The sequence below is a fragment of the Argopecten irradians genome, chromosome 10 (genome assembly GCF_041381155.1).
Source record: "Argopecten irradians isolate NY chromosome 10, Ai_NY, whole genome shotgun sequence".
Taxonomy (NCBI): Eukaryota; Metazoa; Mollusca; class Bivalvia; order Pectinida; family Pectinidae; genus Argopecten; species Argopecten irradians.
In genome coordinates, this window is record NC_091143.1 from 36,161,207 (window position 1) to 36,182,081 (window position 20,875).

The 20,875-nt window shown below is 35.5% G+C and overlaps 1 protein-coding gene across 1 annotated transcript in view; it reads right to left on the reverse strand.

Moving 5' to 3' along the window:
• LOC138333776 (breast cancer type 2 susceptibility protein homolog) overlaps positions 1 to 20,875 on the reverse strand; it is a 40,043-nt gene that overhangs the window by 6,404 nt on the left and 12,764 nt on the right. Inside the window, exons 9-24 of the mRNA XM_069282356.1 lie at positions 12,504 to 18,887; positions 12,161 to 12,217; positions 11,457 to 11,535; positions 10,226 to 10,706; positions 9,624 to 9,793; positions 8,990 to 9,118; positions 8,315 to 8,386; positions 7,309 to 7,519; positions 6,761 to 6,919; positions 5,965 to 6,144; positions 5,161 to 5,311; positions 4,156 to 4,265; positions 2,124 to 2,228; positions 1,340 to 1,421; positions 843 to 939; positions 424 to 532 (exon numbers count right to left, since the gene is read on the reverse strand). Of these exons, the coding sequence (XP_069138457.1) occupies positions 424 to 532; positions 843 to 939; positions 1,340 to 1,421; positions 2,124 to 2,228; positions 4,156 to 4,265; positions 5,161 to 5,311; positions 5,965 to 6,144; positions 6,761 to 6,919; positions 7,309 to 7,519; positions 8,315 to 8,386; positions 8,990 to 9,118; positions 9,624 to 9,793; positions 10,226 to 10,706; positions 11,457 to 11,535; positions 12,161 to 12,217; positions 12,504 to 18,887 (8,576 nt within the window). The remainder of the gene's footprint in view (positions 1 to 423; positions 533 to 842; positions 940 to 1,339; positions 1,422 to 2,123; positions 2,229 to 4,155; positions 4,266 to 5,160; positions 5,312 to 5,964; positions 6,145 to 6,760; positions 6,920 to 7,308; positions 7,520 to 8,314; positions 8,387 to 8,989; positions 9,119 to 9,623; positions 9,794 to 10,225; positions 10,707 to 11,456; positions 11,536 to 12,160; positions 12,218 to 12,503; positions 18,888 to 20,875) is intronic.

Here is a 20,875-nt window from a genome sequence, read left to right on the forward strand (position 1 = left end):
AAATGTGTCTCTAAAATTTTATCATGCTACAAGAAACACGTTTTAACAAAGAAACATTCAAATCAGTACTGTAATATATACCAACTTTCTTTTGTGAATGTTTATCTTCATAAAATTAGTATCTACTAAGTATATTATTGATACTAATAGGCACATCCAGTCATTTTTTTAAATCTGCAAATGTTAATTTTCGCATACTTGTTTTGAAATGGAAGTCGTGAAATTTAGTAGCCGCGAAAGAAAGTTTAGTTACCGTACATGATAGGTATATGATCTGCTATCTGATAAGCAGGGCATATATAGAGATTACATGGTTAGTAGATTACATTTCAATGTTCATCTTTGTGCAAGATGTAAGAAAGCCAAGATGACAAAGTGTTGCTGACTATTTCGATTTTCAGTTTTAAATAATCTTCAACTTACCTCCCTTGGTTCATAGACCATATCCAGTAAATTCTCGTCGATGGATACCGGCATGAACCTTGTCTGTCTGGTGGCGGTCAGTTGGACGTCACACTGTTTGTATTTTGATCTAATGGAGAAAAGATAAAGACATATTTGTATTTTGACATGGACAGCAAGAATAAAGATAACTTCTGTGATTATTTCTTAAGTATTCTTCATTTTCGAAAATCAGATATCGTTCTTTGATAAAAAATGGTTAGAGAAGTAAAACTTTTCGTATAAAAGATACCTTTCCTTAGTTATTCTAAGGTACGACAATGAGTTTCTGATTATTTCGCTAGTTTCATGGCTTCATTGAAAACGCTAATATAACGAAAATAAACCACAAGTAAAATGTACCCGCTATACACTAAGTACCAGTAATTAAACATTTGTACCTTGATGAGCTGGCATTCAATCCAAATATCTTGTATCGTGTTCCTTCCTTCAGCTCTATCACATCCTGAGTAGGTCGCCAAACTGTCACTGTGGTAGCTATTTTGGAAAAGGAAAAAAAATCAAATACCAAATTCAGCTAAATTAAAGAAAACATATCGAAAAACTTAATAACTGTACTGTCATATCTTATGAATACCCAACACAAAATTCTTTTGAAAAGGTATAAAGAAAAGTCATATAGCAAGTTTTGAAAAAGATAAAATACCAAATTCAGCAACATTTTAATAGGGATTGACAACTTCAATTACTATCATTTCCAATTTATAAATTTCATTGTTTTAGAAAAAATATTTATTGTCTTTCAAACATCATTATGATAGTGCTGTGTTTTACTAAATCAGTAAAATTGAACATTTGTTCAATATCTTACACATGTACATAAAACTTCATGCTTTTATCATAATATTTAACATATATCATTATAGTATAAACTTACATGCTTTAGAATCCATGTCCTTTCTGGAGCAGCCAACAAACCTCATCTTCACTAATGGTATGACAGTTCTTTCAGAAGTTGTCTAAAGTTACATGACACAAAACATTATATTTATAATTTATTTGACATGGAAAGTGAAAGTTTTCTGAAGAGTTAAGTAAAATATCACCAACACAAACAGAAACCCATGAGACAAAGCCCAGTTACCCACATCATTATCCTAGGCCTTCACCTTGATTCATGGTCAAGGTGAAAAAGGTAATAATGAAACAAATAATCATATAGTACAGTTTTTCACTCAGTTGTATAGATACATAGGAGCATTGGCCAGCATTAATGGATGTCAAAGGAAAATAATCTATTATAGTCAAAGGGAGATAATCTATTTACTGAGATTTTACTGCAATTGTGTAGTCAAAGGGAGATAATCTATTTTCTGCCACTGTATGGTCAAAGGGAGATAATCTATTTACTGCAACTGTAGTCAAAGGGAGATAATCTATTTGGTGCCGCTGTATGATCAAAGGGAGATCATCTATTAACGGCCATGGTATATGTTGTTTTAAACCATCATCATGTATTTTAAATTCAGAGCGAATATCATTTACTTGGTAAAGGAAATGCTGCTTCCTATTTCTATGGCCAAAATACTACCCTAAGATGTGGGAAGAAGAATAGCCAGATGGTAGGTCTTCCTTCAAGTAAAATTTACTGATTACTTCATCACATGTTAGAATGGTTAATCAATAAGTGTTTCCTGTTTTTTATAGTATCTTTTACGAACCTGCCAAGTTTTCTGGAACTCTTCATGTAGTTTTTGCCGTTTTTCATCTTGGACTTGACGACGACGCTCTATTAGAAGTTCTCGCTGTCTGTCACTCAGATATTCCTAAACAGATTAATGAGTATTTAAAATTAGACCATTATAACGGTGAAGAAAATTATTTTACCACAACTTCACAAATTCAGATTTTCTACTCGAAATCAATACACGTATATTATTGTGAACTGATTTTTATTAAACAACAAGAATGAAACAAATTTTGTTTTATCTTCTTTCAGCTTTTAAAAAATTACTGGGTTTTGAAATTAATTTATTATTATTTCAATGTTAACTTTTTTCTTTTTTTTTTAATAAGTATACAATATACTATAATAATTTTATATACCGGGGGTATGTAAGACATATACAACTAGAAATATGTCTGTTAGACATTAAGTGCTCGCTAAATACTTTCTAACCTTAATTTCCGCTATGATGTCATCCTCTGCAACAGATGTATGTAGCACTTTCGCTCATTATTCTTGGGAATATTGCAAGGAGATGGTTTACGCCCTTGGTGCATTGTAATAAATACTTTCCTTAACTTCATCAGAACTTTAAATGTGAAATTACTTTGAAGCTCTTTGTTACATAAAAGTGTGTTTACTATCATATTGATATTGATACGATAAACTTGTTTCGTTGTTCAAAATAGTCGTCTGCTAGAAATCATCCAGTCTTTGTCCAGTGCTTGAACGCCTTTCTTTGTCCAGTGCTTGAACGCCTTTCTGGGGTACATTAGATTTAGAGCTCAGACACTCAGACTGATATATATGTATATATATTATAATGTGTTTTTTTTATTCTGTTTCTCTCACGCAAAACTGTGTAATTTTATAAATATTAATAAGAACTGCAGCAAATGCGTTCTATGGTCACAGAGTTTAGTAAGCGATAGTGCAACATACACCTAGGACCTAGGATGATGTGAAATATATTAAATATGTGGCCTGTACTAAAAGTTATCCGTTTCGTCACTTTCTTTTATTGACTATATAAACCTGAATTGCATTGTATTTTGTTCCGGAAGTTTCCAAAGTCGATCAGATGCTTAGAATATCGTGACTGTAGCAAGAGTTTGTATGATACGCCGCATGAAGTTTACACAAAACAAATGCGTTTAGCACTGTGAAATGTCACTGTTGTTAATTTATAGTAGATTATTGCTGACAAGTATATCTTGATATAAGTTTTTGAAAGGTTGGTGTCACTAGATATCTAAATCATAGAAAAATCTATTAAACGCTATAAGACACTGACTCTTTCATATGTACATATGTAGGATAGAACTATTCCACCCGAGGGTACAGAATTTTGGGTCAGAACCGAGGCTTGCCGAGGTGACCCAAAATTCTGTACCCGAGGGTGGAATAGTTCTATCCTACATAATTTACATATGAAAGAGTTATTTTCTCACATTGCTTGTCGAGTTACTTGCACGAAAGGTGAGGCAGCCATTTTGTTACAAAATATTAACTTCTTAAATAATTGATCGATTTAAAAAATAAGAACGCCATTCGAAAGAGCTCATCAAAGTTTGGTTTATATTAATAAATATAAACAAGAAATCTTAGGTAAAACGGTTTGAAATGCAAATTAAACAAATGAAATGGTAAATAAATCCGGCAAATCAATCGAAATAGAAGAAAAATGACGTCAACTTTGGCTGATATGACGTCATCTGATTGTTCGGCAATTGTGACGTCACAGCTATGTAAGATAGATTTATCTTACATAGCTGTCTTTCATGGGACAACTCTATCTTACATGGCTAGCTATGTAAGACACTGAACTCCGGTATTGCGTTCGCAGTTGGAAGCTGCGCATAGCGGGTGTACACAGACTCTGCTCCCAACAAGGAAAATAATAGTACGAGTACACTCGAACTAAAAATAATTAATAAGTTATTTCTTATTGACATTGAAATGTTCTTTATATCCCATTATCCTCTAGTCTGTACCATGAGTAGTCACATAATGGGACTGCTGTATACCTCTATCATATAAGGTTGTCTGCTGGTAGAGTAAGCCTCGTAAATCTCATGGCCAGTTTGAAGGTGCTCTACTTCTCTTTTCGTCCATTTCTTTTTAGAAATACACTTTTCTGGAAAAATAAATCAACCGCAAAACAAGTGTAACTTAATGTCAGAAAGAGATATGTCTTTTAAAAATTCAGTTTTATGTCTTTTCTAACTAGCAAAGTATGTTAAGTCCGAAATTCTGATCACTTCTAATAAATTAAAATTAGATACAGAAAGTGGTGATGTACACATTACATACAGTTGCAATAAAAAAGATTATCTCCCTTCTACAAATACGGTTTCTCAGTATGAGGATTATCTCCATTTGACCACACAGTTGCAGTAAATAGATTATCTCCCTTTGACTGTAGAGTCTCAGTAAGAGGATTATCTCCCTTTGGCCATACAGGGCCCAGTTTCATGAACATTCCTTAAATTTTAGGAATTCCTTAACTTAAATTTCCCCAAAGAAAGGCATTACGAAACTTAAGGAAAAAATCTTAAGTGAAGGAGCCTTCCTTAAAATCTGTAATGCTTTTCTATGGAGAATTTTAAGTAATTTAAGGAATGTTCATCAAACTGGGCCAAGTTGCGGTAAATAGATTATCTCCCTTTGAAAATACAGTTTCAGTAAGAGGATTATCTCCTTTTGACTATGATATTCAGTAAGTAGCTCATATCCCTTTAACTATCATGAGTATATAAACGTGTACATATACACCACAAGGTGAATCATCAAACTAAAGCCACTGGTATTTATAGTGTTTTATTGGGTTTCATGCCTATTTATTATATAATATGTTTAATAATAATTCTGAAATAAATTTTCTGTTGGAAATCAATTTTGTGAAAAATATGCATATATCAAAATGATTCATACTAGCTTGTAATGGTTTATTTCCATGACTGAAATGGTTACGCATCATTCCATATTTCTGGTTTCCAATGACTGATAACAAAGCACTGTACTATACCTACCCTCAGTGTCTTCCCGTTCAAACTCCGACTGTAACTTGGCGTAGAGTTTCTCCATCTCGTCCTGGCGGTGTCGCTGGTATTGATGCTGGTACTTATTCTCTGCCAGACTGGTCCTGAACACAGAGCCTCCCTCACTCAACTTCTCCATATACTGAGAATATTTATATTAATATCTATAGAGTACACATAGACGTACAATTTACCTACAGACATTTTGAACATTGTGTATTCAAAAAGTAAAGAAATTTCTCAGCTGCTGATGAAATCTTAACGCGCTACTTCAGAAAGGCAACTATAACCATTTTATTTCTCAATTTAAAGGCAGCATAATTAAGATTTAAAAGCACAACATCATTTCAAAGAGAATTAGATGTAAAGCAATGTATATTTGAATGAATATGAGTAAATTGTATTAAAATATCAAAGGAACCATTTAAAAATTCATTATTCATTTAAGTAAATTTTATTTTAAGTCATAAAAAAGTGCAAGATAATATAAACATGGTCAATACGTTGGTTTCGAGATCCCAAATCGACGTGGGTAAAGTACAATTTACTGTCGATTAGTCAACCATCTGGTGATTATGACATCATCATTTGACGTGAGTTTCATGACGTCATACATCATCATTTGACGTGAGTTTCATGACGTCATAATCACCAGAAGGTGGGACTAATCAACGGTAAATTGTACTTTACCTATGTCATTTTGGAATCTTGAACCCATCGTATTGACATAATGTATTTAGCAAGTTTATTGTATTCATGTAAACATATTCTTTTAGAAGTTTTTCCAATATTTACCATCTGTGGATATTTCCTGGCTAACACAACATCTATGCAGCCAACATTGCCTCCCTCGCCATACAGGCCTGACAGTGGTATACAGAGGGGGCGGGGGTCACTCTGGTACCCCAGCTTGGCATCCCAGGGGGCAGGGCGAGTTGAGTTGGCACAAAGTTTCAGCATCAGGAAGGGTGGGGCCTAAATATGAAAAACAGCTCAACATATTTTTTAAGGTCTATAAAAATGATAGTTTGAGGAAATGTGATGTAAAAACTGAAATTACAACATATTTATTGCTTAGAATTCCACCATGAATATAAAGATGAAAGCCAGAGTTCCCAACAAAAACACACCAACTTATAACCAGTACTTCATAACTATTATGTGGGCTTCAAGAAATGGGGAGATGGAGAAATTCTGGTATCTCATCTTACTTGATAAATGCAGGCCATCGCAAAGGAAATAATTCATGTACCACGTGATACCCAATTATGTTTGTGTAGGACTATTGTTTCTATTTTGTGATGGAATAATGTCAATAGATGATAACCTGAGCTAACGTCACTTCAGGAAGATTAGAAAGAGTTGAATTCCATCATCACTGGGACTGTTAGTCCTTCACAAATGTTATCGGGTATCATATGGTACGTGAATTAAGCCCATTTGATATGATAATGAAACAATTTTGACAACAGTTGATTTGTAGTCAAAATTAAAAATGCAAAAAGACAGTATTTGTGAAATAGTAAATTTCCTCACACGTCTCTCTATTTGTTTACATGATTTCATGAAAAACCTTGGTTTCTATACAAACCTCGAGTGGTGTACAGGCGTCCTGAGGACCTTGAAGTTCTGCTCCACTCAGACAGAGTTTGTCTCCCACACGGATCCTGTGTTTGACTACGTGGTCTGACAGAGGAACATCTAATTTTGCTGCGATACTGTACCAGCCATCTGTTAGCTCTACACAAACCTGTACAACAAAAGCAAGTCTTCTAGGTTGTCTTTAAAATATTTTAATGCTGAAAGTTAAAACTGAAAATAAGTTATGTTCAATATTTTAAGGTTATACAACAATGTTTGACAAATTGAAATTTCATGAAGTGAAAATTATGCAGTTAAGAATACATAGAGTTTAGAATTCTGATAAAGAAAATTCTCAGTATTAGAGACAGTCATGCATTTATAAATTGATAACCATGAATTTGTATTAAGTGTTTTCATTATAAATGTGTATTACTGTATCTGCTTGTACCTGAATAAACTCAAATATGACAAAGATATTTGGATTAAAACTTTTTTCTCTTTCTCATACTTTGAAAATCTTTAGAACATAGCAGGTTTATATTTCACAGCATTTACCTGTGAGTCTAATTTGTCAGTAGACGATATCTCTTTAGATGTGGCTGACGTCTGCTTCTCATTCCTGTCTGCCTGCTTATCTCCCTTGTTCGTCGAGTTAGATGCTACATCACTCTGGCCCGGCTGTGACTGTTGGTGTATCCCACAGACACACAGTACCATCCTTTTACTGGCTGTATCGTCACGCTCCATTATCTTCTTCAGGGCTGACCTTTAATATATCGGGTATTACGTTACAAACATTTTTTGGTGATATTATTTACTCCTGAAGACACATTTGAATTATTTTAATATAGGTGTTTCGAGACACCAAAAATATGTGGGTAAAGTACAATTTACACCGGTAATATTTTTTACATGAATTTTACCTGAAATTCATGTGGAGAAAAAATTCCTGTGTACTATTGATAAGTCCCACCTTCTATCAAAATATGACGTCACAATCACCAGAAGGTGGGAAAATCAATGATGAATTGCACTGTAATTTCCACACATTATTTTGGTTTCTCAAAATCGACATATTGTAAGGCTGGAAGAAGTTAGCATAATATCATAGGATCAAATGATTTACAGGGAATCAAAATAAAATGATTTACAGGGAATCAAAATACAATAGCCTTAACCCAGTTACCCTGCAAAATGTAATTTAGGCATATAAAGGGGTCTCTGATGTCAACAAAGGTCAAAATGAAGATCAGAGTGGTGAATTTTGGGTAAAATCCATATCATTACACTACCTAATATCTTACTCAGCTTTTTCTCACGCATGAATTTCCAATGTAGAGTAGTGTAGTACACAGAAACAGATAGCTCAAAGGTCAAAATTTGGGTCACAATGACCTACTTATTAAAGGCAACAAACAACAAGACCTTAGAAAAGTTGTAAACACCAAAGCAAGGAGTTTTAAACAAGTGTATAAATGCAAACAACTGCAACAACATGTCGTTTATTCACCTCATAATCCTCTGAATTACATGAACTAAATTGCATGAATAATAACTATACCTTTGACAATTGTCGATTTCACGGTCATATCTGTACTTCATCTGTAGCATGACAACCTCCGGAGTCAGCGCTCTGAAACATAAAACAGTAGTTTTAATAGATTTTAGATCCGCAGTTTCCAATCACAAAATATTAAAAAAAGAGTACATAAAAAGAACTCCAAACAATAAGGCCGTTTTCGATTATACGGTTTGACTGGTTGGACTTAGTTGTTCGTTTATGAATTAAAGACAGAACTGGTGATTTTATATTGCTTTCAGACGAGCCTTGACAAAGCCCTTACAGGCCTGTATCATAAACTGCAGGTCCGTCAGGTATATACATAAAATAAAGATTTTTACAAACGGTTGAACCGGTTGTTCCGAATAAACGAAAACGGCCTAAGACTGACATGTTAAATTATTGCCTGGTTTTGTCTGACAATTATAGATTTATCACGAACACATGTGGTCATTCAGGGATTAATTGATACGATTAGAACGGGAGAAAATCTTTAAAAGAAAAAAGAGTAAACCTTCACCTCATGTTACAGTTTAGAAAGTTCATTTTATGTCGAGGTCACCTAACATGATTGGTTGCTCATATTTATTGTTCAATCAGAGGACATTACATCCAAGGTTGTTTTAGTTATTTGTAAATAACCTTCTAAAAATCAGTATACTATAATAGTTGTACCTTCCAGCAAAGTTATGAGGTGATGTAACTTCATAGGCTGCCAGCTTCCACACCAGCCATTTATAGTGATTGTAGAACCAAGCGTCGGAAATCAGTCGACAGTCCACTCCAGCCAGGGTGCTGAAAGCTCTGTAATACCATAAATCATTTAATGATACTTTTGAAATATAAGAAACAACGTGATATTGCTCTTATGTAAGTATTTGAAAGTGTGAGAAAGAGATATTTCTCGTGCCAAGAAACTGGAACTTAAAATGAGGCAAAGATTAAGGGGCTACACATTACTATAAGCCCTCCATCTCTGAGTCGCAAGTTCAAATCCAATGTGGGGCACCTGCCAGGTACAAATCACTGGTCAGTGTGTTAATTCCGCCTAAATGTTATATGTTTTAACTACCTCCAATCATAGGGTGTAACTACCTACCTCCAATCATTAATTAGTGGTGAAAGGGTCATAATGATATATATGAATCTCAGTCACGGACTAGCTAAGCCGTCTTGACCCGAAACTGGAGTGGGGGTGATCAATTTGGTAGACAACCAAACACACTGACCATAATCTGACCACCAAAATTATAAATTCTATTCTAGATTTTGAAACCAAGGATTACAGTATTCCTATACTGTATTCTACCTGAAGAGTTCCTCCTTGCCAGCGTAAAGTTTGTCATCTGGAACCAGGTAGGCTCCATCACCTACATAAACATGCCCCTGGAGGTTTGTATAAAAGTCTGGCAGGTAAAACTTGTGATGGACAGCAGTGGCAGCCCCGACACTTCCAACATGAAGTTGTGAATGTTGATACTGAAGAAAAGACGGTAGAAAAAAATAAATGATGAAAAAGAAATAGCGCTATTAATTGTAAACTTTGATGCTGTAATTAATATTCTTGCAATAAGGAGTGAATTTTCATTTCAGGTGTCAAATTCATTATCAAGGGTGTCTACGCTAAACGTTTGTTGGTTTTTTGGAAATTTGTTCTCAAGAGAATGGGTGTCTCTTATTCTCGATAGCATTTGCCTGGGATTCTGATATTGTAGTTGTAGAATTTTGATCCCTGTAAACTTACTTAGTAGTGCAGGGATTTCAAGATAGTGAAAAATGATTGATTAGTCCTATCTTTTGGTGATGATGACATCATATTTCTGATGTCATAATTGACGTAAAGCAGACTAACCATAACCAAACATACCATCGTATTACCATCTCAATACTACCTCATTGGAGAAAGCTTACCCGAGATCTGCCCACATATCTGGTCTGTAGTTTAATCATGTCTCTCATCCTCTGTCTGTTGCTGCCTTTCTTCGTCATATACAGACGTCCAGGATCTGGACTGATCTTGTTTTTCTCTTTGGCCTTCAATATTTCATCCTGATGCTTTCTTGCCTCCTTTAATAATTCCACCATATTGAGTTTAACCAACTTATCGTCCTCTTTCTTAGTTCCCTGTCGATTTCCTGACTGATTTTCATTCTTCTGTATTATCAAAGTACTCCTAGGGGTTTTCGATTTTACAACATCTGACTGAGGAGCAGAGAGACACTTGGGTATAAATTTAGGAGTTGGTTTCTTTGTGGCTGAATCTGCAGCACATGTCTGAGGAGTTGTAATGGAGTCCGATTTACTTGCGTCAGGCTTTTTATATGGGGTCAGGAAGGACGACTTAGCAGGGGCCTGTGAACTGGTGATGGATGACTGGGTCGGAAGAGAACTCCTGAAATTATCAAAACATCACAATTAGACATGGAATTCTGAGATAATATTACTATCTGCTTCATAGAGTTTAGTCCAGAATAATATCTATTTTATATTTAGTTTTCTTTTGGAATACCATAAACATCATGTAACAAACAAATTACTGGGTATGTACTTACTGAAAATCAATTTTCTTTTGTGCGTGATTTATTTTCTCGAATTTTGAATCAAAGTGAATGCGTGAAAGTTTGTCTCCATGAATTAACATTTCTATCCTTTAAATTGAAAGGAATTCCATTCAATTTTCAAATCCTTAATAATGATTTCTTCACAAACTTGTTTTGAAAAGGAGGTTGCAAAACTTAGTAGCCCTGACAGAAAGTTAAATAATACATTAAGTTAGGTTATAAGAAATGAATGATTTCAGAGTCCAAAATCCAGATATATGTTTGAAGCATTGTAAAATTGTGAATAAATCAATCAGCCAAATAAAAAAATCTTTCAAAAACCTACTAATATACTGTCCAAACTCAGAAATGAGACTTATTTACGTATTGCGTGATACCCGATAACGTTTGTATGGGACTTGTATCTCAAGTGGTGATATAAGGTAACTATTTGTAATCTTCCTACTGAAATAACGTTAGCGTGGGATATCATCTTTTGATGTCATTCCATCACCAATAGAAACAATAGTCCCACATCAACATTATCAGGTATCACTTGAGTTATTCCCATTGCCTTGAAACACATAGGTTCTGTCACCTACCTTGAAGCCTGTATCGGAGTTGAAGAGCTGACCCGAGCACACAGGGAACAACTTGTATCCTGTCTGTCTCTTGTAAAAGCTGCAAAAGAATTAAATTACAGGTTAAAGTGTCAAAAACAAGGGTTCATTTTCCAAATTGTGTTTTGTTTCATTGTTGTTTTGTATTAGTGTGTTTTTTGTTTGTTTTCGTTTTTGAGACGACGTTGTAAACTGAATTACAAAAGTCAACATAATTATATTCCTTCGTGCTTAAAACCTAAGTACCAATAAAACATTAATTCTCTTAAATACTATCACAATCATAAATCGTCATTAAGAATTTTGATAATGTAAATGTAATTTAGTGGTACATGGAATATCACTTGCTTTGAAAGCTGAAATGCTGGCTCTCTATGCTACCATGGCTCTGGCTTTACATCAACTGCACTTAACGACATGTGGGAGACTTCTAGTTGTAATTTGTTATAGGAGTTAGCCACCAGCTACTACTTATCAATTAACCTGCATGCTCATGGGCAATCTAATTAAAATACACATCACCATTATATTATACTTTTAACTCCATAGCTTAGTGTATAATGGTGATCTGGTTTTTACTCAAAATGGGTCATGGGGTTCTATCAGTTCTGCCCTCAGAGATTTGCCCTCAGATCCAAATCAGAAATTAAAGTACCGGGTACCTTGTAAATAAACAGCCCTCTTACCCTCAGGTACACATTTCATTGGCTTCACCATTCCTGATCTCTTGGTGACTGCTTCTTCTGAAAATTTCATTTAAACTTTACTATGCAATCCAGGGATATGATCATAAGAATATAAATATGATTTGAAATATTTGTTACTTAAGCATATAATCATCATGCCCTCACCTCCAAATGAAATAAAGTCGAGACAGTAAACAAAGCAGTGCAAGAGAACAGATCTAACTGACAGTACCATTATGATTGAAAATTTTGATATCATTTCTTTTATAACTTTCAGTAGAGTATATCAATGATGAATCAGATCAAAGCTATTCACAACCAGATAGTTAGTTTTAGTGCTTACCTTCCTCCACCTTCCGACGTTTAGGCGTCACTTCCATTTCCTCCAGGAAATCGTCCGGCTGACAGAACTCGTCTAAGCTGTGGTTCATCCCCTCTATTAACACCGGTCTGTCTGTATCACTGAGTCCACACGATGAAAATCCTGTAATCTGCTGACAAGTTCTTGGGGTAGTAAGACCTCCACCGTGTTTTACAGGCATAACAAAATTTTCTTCCACAGGATGACGGGACTGGTTGTTGTCCTGGATGGTAGAAACTTCTTTCCTGATCTGATATGTTAACCTAGGGCCTTTGTCTAGTTTTATATGCTCTGGACCAGATGTTGAAGATTTCCGATTATCCAGCAGCGTTGAACTTTCCAAACTTGATGTGGCTTTTCTTACATGCTGCAGTGAACTCTCAGAAATGCAAATTTTACTACCTGTTGCCGTTTGAAAAGGTGAATTAAAAGACAGAGAACTTCCTTTGATATTGGTTTCAAATCCCCTGTGCACCCCAGAAGGTGTATGACCTGTCAGTGTTTTAGAAACATTCTTCAAAGATGTATCTGTATTCTCCATACTTTTCCTGGCATGTTGAAGGGCACTTTCAGTAATATCAACCTTTTCATCGGAGGCACTGTGGAATTGTGAACCTGAAACTTCTGCCATGGCCAATGTCTGTTTAGCATGCTCCAAAACATTTTGCGATATGTTAACTTTATTCCCAGAGGCACTTTGGAATGGGGAATTTCCGACAGCATCAAAAACTTTCCTTGTCTGTTCAATAGAGTTTTTGGATATGGTGACTTTATTCCCTGAAGCACTTTGGAATGGAGAATTTCCGACATCATCTAATACTTTCCTTGCTTGTTCCATAGCATTTTCTGAAATAATCACTTTTTTTCCTGAAGCACTTTGGAATGGTGAATTTCCGACAACATCAAAAACTTTCCTTGCTTGTTCCATAGCATTTTCTGAAATGCTCACTTTTTTCCCTGAAGCATTTTGGAATGGAGAATTTCTGGCATCATCTAATACTTTCCTTGCCTGTTCAATTGCATTTTCAGATACATTCACCTTTTTCCCTGAAGCACTTTGGAATGGTGAATTTCCGACATCATCAAAAACTTTCCTTGCTTGTTCCATTGCAATTTCTGAAATGCTCACCTTTTTCCCTGAAGCGCTTTGGAATGGTGAATTTCCGACATCATCAAAAACTTTCCTTGCTTGTTCCATTGCAATTTCTGAAATGCTCACTTTTTTCCCTGAAGCACCTTGGAATGGAGAATTTTTGACATCATCTAATACTTTACTTGTTTGTTCTGTAGAATTTTCAGTATCATTCACTTTTTTCCTTATAGCATTAGGGGAATCAGAAGTACATTGAATCACCATATGCTCAACATTCATGTCAGATTCATCCTGAGAAAAATCGTACTGAGAATTCATAACTTCTTGAAGAGAATAATGATCATTCTGTAAGCATAGCCCTGTACTTTCCTGTTCCGTTTTATCTTCTTTTGCCATTTTCACAGATTCAGATTTCTCAATGTTTTCTGATGCACCGACAAGTTTACATTTTGGAACAAGCCAGTCTTCTTCCTTCACTTCCTTATTATCACCAGAGAAACCGATGCCATCACAAATGTCTCTATTATTGGATATAACACAGGACTTGTCTCCCTTAGAATCAATATCATCATCTCTGAAAGATGAACTTTCCGGTAAGTCTGATTGGTCAAGGTTAAGTTCTGAGGACCAATCACTGAGGTTCTGTTTGGCTTTTGCTAAAGCTGTATTTGAAACACTAACTTTTTTCCCTGAAGCAGTTTGAAATCCAGCAACTTCGGGAAGACTCTCCTCGTCTGGACAGAGTCTTTCAAGATGTTCTGTTTTTTCTTGCAATGGTTCAGTGACTACAGGTAAGTCGGAGTTCCATTTACTGATGTTCTCTCTGGCTTTTTCTAAAGCTTGATTTGAAATGCTCACTTTTTTCCCTGATGCACTTTGAAATCCAGGGAATTCTGAATCTTTTTCTTGATTAGTACTGTCTTTGATTATTGTCTTAGTTTTAACTTCAGTTTTACTTTCAGTAATTTCGGAATTCCAATCACTAATGTTCTGTCTGGCTTTTGCTAAAGCTTTCTCTGAAACACTAACATTCTTCCCAGAGGTGCTTTGAAATCCAGTAAATTCTGAAATGCTTTCCTGTTTCTGGATTTCTGCTTGAACTGTTTCTGTTTTGTCATGCAGAGGTTCCTTAACTACATCAGAATCCCTATCAATAATCCTCTGTCTAGCTTCTGCTAATGCTTCATCTGAAACACTAACCTTCTTCCCAGAAGCCCTTTGAAATCCACCAAACTCGGGTACCACTTCCTTATTAGGTCTGTCCTTAGCGGTTGTATTTTTATTGTCTGTGGTTTCAGAGCACCAATCACTGATGCTCTGTGTGGCCTTTGTCATTGCTTCCTCCGATACTTTCACTTTCTTACCCGAGGCACTTTTGAATCCTCCATACTCTAATCTGAGATGGTCAGTAGAGTTATGACAAGGTTTTATATTCACTGTAGTTTTCAAAGACTCAGCTGGCATTTCAATTTCATCCTCCGTGACATTGTTAGAATTCACGACTTTCCCCATGTCTGCTTCCATCATCATTTTATTTCCGAACAGATCACTTCTTTGTTTGTTCTTAGATACAACACTATCAGATGAAAAGTCAATCATTCCAGAAACAGTTTGTAACCCTGAATAACTTGCTTGCTGCTCTGAGCATTCCTCCATCTTTATTTCAGAATATTCCTTAAGTTCCTGTTCAATTAGTTCATCCATTTTTTCCGAATTTTGCTCTAATTCAGAAGACAAGTCTTCGAAATTTTGCTTAGATTTTCTAACAGCTTCGTCAGAAATCCTTATATTTTTTCCTGAGGTACATTGGAAACCAGAGAAACCACTTGCTTGTCCAGATGTCAGTGTTTTTGACACTACATACTTATTACACTGATCAAATGACAATGTCACCTCCTTCAAGAAAGTTTCTTCTTTATTTCTTTCGCTGATAGCTTCAATCATCTTGCTATCTAAATTTTCAGTCTGTGAAGGTGGCTCACACTTGATTTCTGTAGCTTCACACAGCACAATGTCCTCTATATCTAAGAATTCTTCGTATTCGTCCGAGGGAAGCACGTCTGCTTCCTTGCCTTGTTTGCGAGGTGTTGCAATTCCTTTCTGAGAACGTAAAACTTTACCTGATCCAGGACTAAAACGCTGCGATGATTCAAACTCCTCTGAAAATAGTTCGTCCATGACGAAAGGTTCAATATCCTGATCATGCTTTTCTTCCTTTAACATTGACATTTTATCTCTATGATTATCTTCAATTGTTGCGGAGTTTTCTCCCTTAGATATTTCATGAATATCTCCAATTGTTCTATCAAAAGTATCAGAGAAAGTTTTTGATGGCTCATCAATATTACTTTCTGATACTGCTGGAATGTCTTTGCCACTTGCTAAAGCACTTTGCATACTATTTACACCTTGTTTTCCATCACGTAATTCATCTTTTATATTCACACATGGCTTGTCATTGGTTTTCTCAACCTCTGGTTTCTTTGTGATTTTCGGGGGTTTGAATGGTCTAAATCCTTTAGGAACAACAGCTCCAGGGGGAAATCGTGAAGAAGTTCTTTTACCAGCATTTGTTTTAACGTATTTTTCCTTACTTGAAGTTGATTCAGACTTTCTTGGTACATTCAGAATATCTGTTACATCCTTATCGAATAGAACCAGTTCTTTCGTAACTTCTGCATCGACATCCCGGAAAACAGACATTCCTTTACAGAGACTAGCTTCGTTGATCTGCAGATGTCTACCTGTTGCAGTTTGGAATCCTTCTGTTGCTAAGCTAGATGACTTTTTAAATCCATCATGCATAGAAATGTCTTCTGTATCTGCTGCCTCCGAGATGATAGACATTGCCTTTCTCATACTGTTTTCTGATAGTTTTAGTTTCTTTCCTCCGGCAGTACTAAACCCGTCTAGTCCAGAGGCAATGCGGAAATCATTCATGTTCAAACCTGTAGGATTTTTTCCACTTAACCTAGTTTTATATTCACTATGACCTTCTCTGTTTGGAATATCTGTTGCACCACTGTCAACATCAACGATAAGGGACATCGCTGTTTTCATGCTCTTGTCACAAACTTCCAGTTTCCTCCCTGCAGCTGTGCTGAATCCTCCTAATTCACCAGTACTGCTGCATACTGCTGATTTATTGTCAGCTGAAGTTTCAGTAATGCTGTTCCTAGGTCCACCTACTGTACTCAAATCTCCAGCATCGACATCTGCAACTAGTGAGATAGCTTTTTTCAAACTTAGATCGCTATCTTTTAGTTTTTTCCCTCTAGCAGTACTAAATCCTCCAAACTCACTGGTACTGCCAATGTCTGCTGATTTACTTAAGTCATTAAAAATTCCATCTTGTGTTTGACTTGATTTTGATTCAAGTTCATCTTCACTAAAATCACCAACATGTGGCGTTGGTTCCATTAAAGCTGGATTTCCAAGTTTCCGTTTTGTCCCAGAAGCTGTATCATCAGTAATATCGACATCCATTTGCCCATCTTCAGAAAATGTCGCTTTTTCCACATTGGAATGATTTCCCAACCTTTTTTCCACACCACCAATGTCAAAATTGTTGTTTTGCTCATCATTTATCTTTGTGTCCAATGATTTTGTTGAATTTCCCAAATATGAATTCCTCATTTGAAGAGATTTTCTGGTGGCACTGCTTAACCCCAATATTTTCCTTGGGACTTTTACTTTCATTGTCACTTCATCCACAACAACTTCTGTTGGTAAGCCAATTTCCAACTCACTTCTGCCAACGTTACTACATGATTTGCCGATGGGCATTTTTCCCAAGGGCTGATGAACTTTATCTTCATTGACAATTTGTTGAGTTGGTATTTCTACAGGAATCTGACGTATTGAGCTTACAGTAACATTGTCCTTAATAGCAGTGTTATTTCTGGCTTTATCATAGCTACTTTTGGTGGATTCTTGACTCTTTTCAACTATCTCTTGTAATGGACCGCTTGTTAATGTAAAGTTTGTATTAACATCATCCAGTAATGCTGACGCCTTCTTCAAACTTGTATCACTGAGTTTGAGACACTTTCCAGAAGCTGTTGTGAAACCTTTGAAAACTGCATTAGTTTCAGTTGTAGCTACACTCCCCTCTCTGTTGCCAAGTTTATCAGAATAATCTTCAGTCTTTGAACTAACTGGATCAGTAGACATACTTATAACATCCAAATTATCCACTGTAGAATTTTCCATCACAGACATTGCTTTTTCAAAGCTGGCATGTTTGGAGCCCAGTCTCTCATCCCTGACACTTTGAAAGTCCTTTGTACGGCCATAAGTATTTTCAAATACAGCTGGTCCAGATGAATTTCTTACCTCCAAAACTTTCTCCAGCATGTCCTCTAAATTAGCCTCACAATATTTTGCAAATGCTGGAGCTGTTTTGAAATGTGAATGAATAATATCAGACTTTGTTGTAGAGGCAGCTGATGTAGTCTTGTTCCAATTGCTTAAAACAGCATGAGAACTAGTACATGTTCGTCTAGGTAGTTTCATTTCATAATTGTTACCAAGTTCTTTGATTTCCGCCATGTTTTTATCTTTAAGGACATTGTGGACGTCTGCTAACTGTAAACTACTTTCATCTGTTATACCAGTATCACAGTCTATACTGATGAACAACTGTTTAGCCTTGCATAATTTCTTTTCACTGAACTTCATCGACTTTCTGCTTGCTGATGAAAACCCAGTAAAGCCTGTTAAATTTGGCAAAGGTTTCAACTGATCTCCCTGGATAGGTTGAGGACTGTCTTTATTTGGAATATGTGCTGTATTACATGCTACCTGCTCTATTCCAAATTCTATGGTATTCACACTACCTGATACAGTATTCATATTTGTAGATGTACTTTCACTTTCCATATAATTAACTTTACGTGTTGATGACCTTTCACTTTCCATACAATTAACCTTGTGCTTTCCAGTAACATCCGAAATAACTTGATTTGGGAGTGTTGTCCTTTGAAGAATTCCCTTCATGAAATCTGGATCTGTATTGAATGGGAACTCTTTAGATAGTTGTCCATTCAATGATGATCTTTTGAATCTTGTAGGAGATTGAACATTATTATCAAATTGGCGGTAATCTTTTTCGTTTTGCTCCCCTTTTGAATTTGTAACCTTTTTTTCAGTTTCAATCAATTTTCTAGCATCCCCATGAGGTGGTGGTTTAATTCCATCTCTTTTATCCTCAGGTTTATCAGTTTCTGCATCAAGCTTCTCACTTTTTGCCATAGAAGAAAAACTTTCAAAACCTGTAAAAAGAAAAAAGAAATTTAACATTTTTGCTTTAAACTGGATATATGATATCTAAATGTACTCTTTGTGATAATAAGTGTACAAGGTACTTTTTTATAATCTGTCTTCTGAAACATGACATCTATGTTTTATGAAAAATTGAGCTATGTAATTTTACTTCTTGAAAGTGACTTTCATGACAAAACTAAGCAGCATTCTCCTAACATATTTTTTCTCAATCATAAATATATTACCTTTATATAAGAATAAAATAGTTTCTCAATATGTTTGTGTTAATATTATTGTGTCCAATATTCTAAACTACAAAATTGAATGATAAAAGTATTTAGTCAAAATAAAAAAACCTCCCCAGCACCTTTTTCTCAAAAACAATATACTTTAATATACTTATGCTGAGAGTTTATTTAGAGAAACTAGGGTTGTTACCCATCAAAGTAGATGCTTTAACTTTCTATCACGATTTTAAATTGTCAATTTCAAAACAAGTTCATGATAGGCTAAAATTAACTTTAAACTTTCACATATTTTAAAAACTGAATGGGATTACGTATCACTAGAAGTACTTATTAACCATACATTAGCAGATATAAAACTTATGCAAATTAACTAACAAGGACATATATAGTCATTCAGATCCCCCACCAATGGAGATATCAAAGCTGAAGTAAGTTTGATTGTGGAGACTTATGTGTATGAAAAAAAAACAGGAACAAGAGGCCCATGGGCCTTAACGGTCATCTGACTCATGGCACAAAACAACAAATTCACAGTATAAAGTAGTCGTTAACGATTAATATAAACAATACAAGGAACTCCTTAGTTGAATATGTAAGTTTCTGAAATAGGTAAATGTCATTTGTTGAATAAACTTGGTAGCCCTTCATCCATATATGGTTGTAACCCATTCACGGATTAATATAAGGAGGAGTCAGATTTTACAGCCAAATTTCAGCAAAGCTCCCATTTTGGACCTCCGCCGTACTATCCCAATGGGTCTTAGCTTGGTCCTTTATAAAATATGATTGTCCTCACCTAAAGTTCCCCCTTCTGAATAAATTAAAACCCCTATAGATCAATTTTCATTGAGATCGGAGACGGAAACCTGAAAAAAGGAAGTGGGAAGTGGGCCAGCAGCCATCTTGGAATACCAAAATCTTTACGAAAATGTTTGCATGTTGTTCAGCGTCAATTAAAACCCCTATATATCAATTTTCATTGAGATCGCAGACTGAAACTTTAAAACAGGAAGTGGGCCAACTTCCATCTTGGAATACCAAAATCTTTACGAAAATGTTTGCACGTTGTTCGGCATCAATTGAAACCCCTATAGACCAATTTTGATTGAGATCGGAGACCAAAACCTGAAAACAGGAAGTGGGCCAGCTAAAATAAGAAAATTTGCCCTTTTGGGACCCCACCCCTCAGTCCCTAGAGGTCGGACAAGACTCATTTATATAAAATATTATTGTCCTTTCCCCAATGATGTTTCACACCAAATATGGATGAAATTCATCCAAGGATGAAGGAGGAGTAGGATTTTAAAGCTAAAACAAGGAGCCGCAAAGCTTGGCATTATCCCCCGCGCCCAGTTGTATTTTTTAATAAATTTCCATGGTAACAGAAAAAGTATTGAAAATGGAAGGTTCCCATTAGAAAAAGGCACAACTAGAGCACTAGCCTAACATGTACAGAAAGTTTCATGTAGCCAAATTGAACGGTTTTCGAGTTATAGCCCGGAATAGAAAGGAAACTTTAATAATATGGTATTTTTGAATAAGTTTCCATGGTAACAGAAAAAGTATCGAAAATGAAAGGTTCCCATTAGCAAAAGGCACAACTAGAGCACTAGCCTAACATGTACAGAAAGTTTCGTGTAGCCAAGTTGAACGGTTTTCGAGTTATAGCCCGGAATAGAAAGGAAACTTTAATAATATGGTATTTTTTAATAAGTTTCCATGGTAACAGAAAAAGTATTGAAAATGGA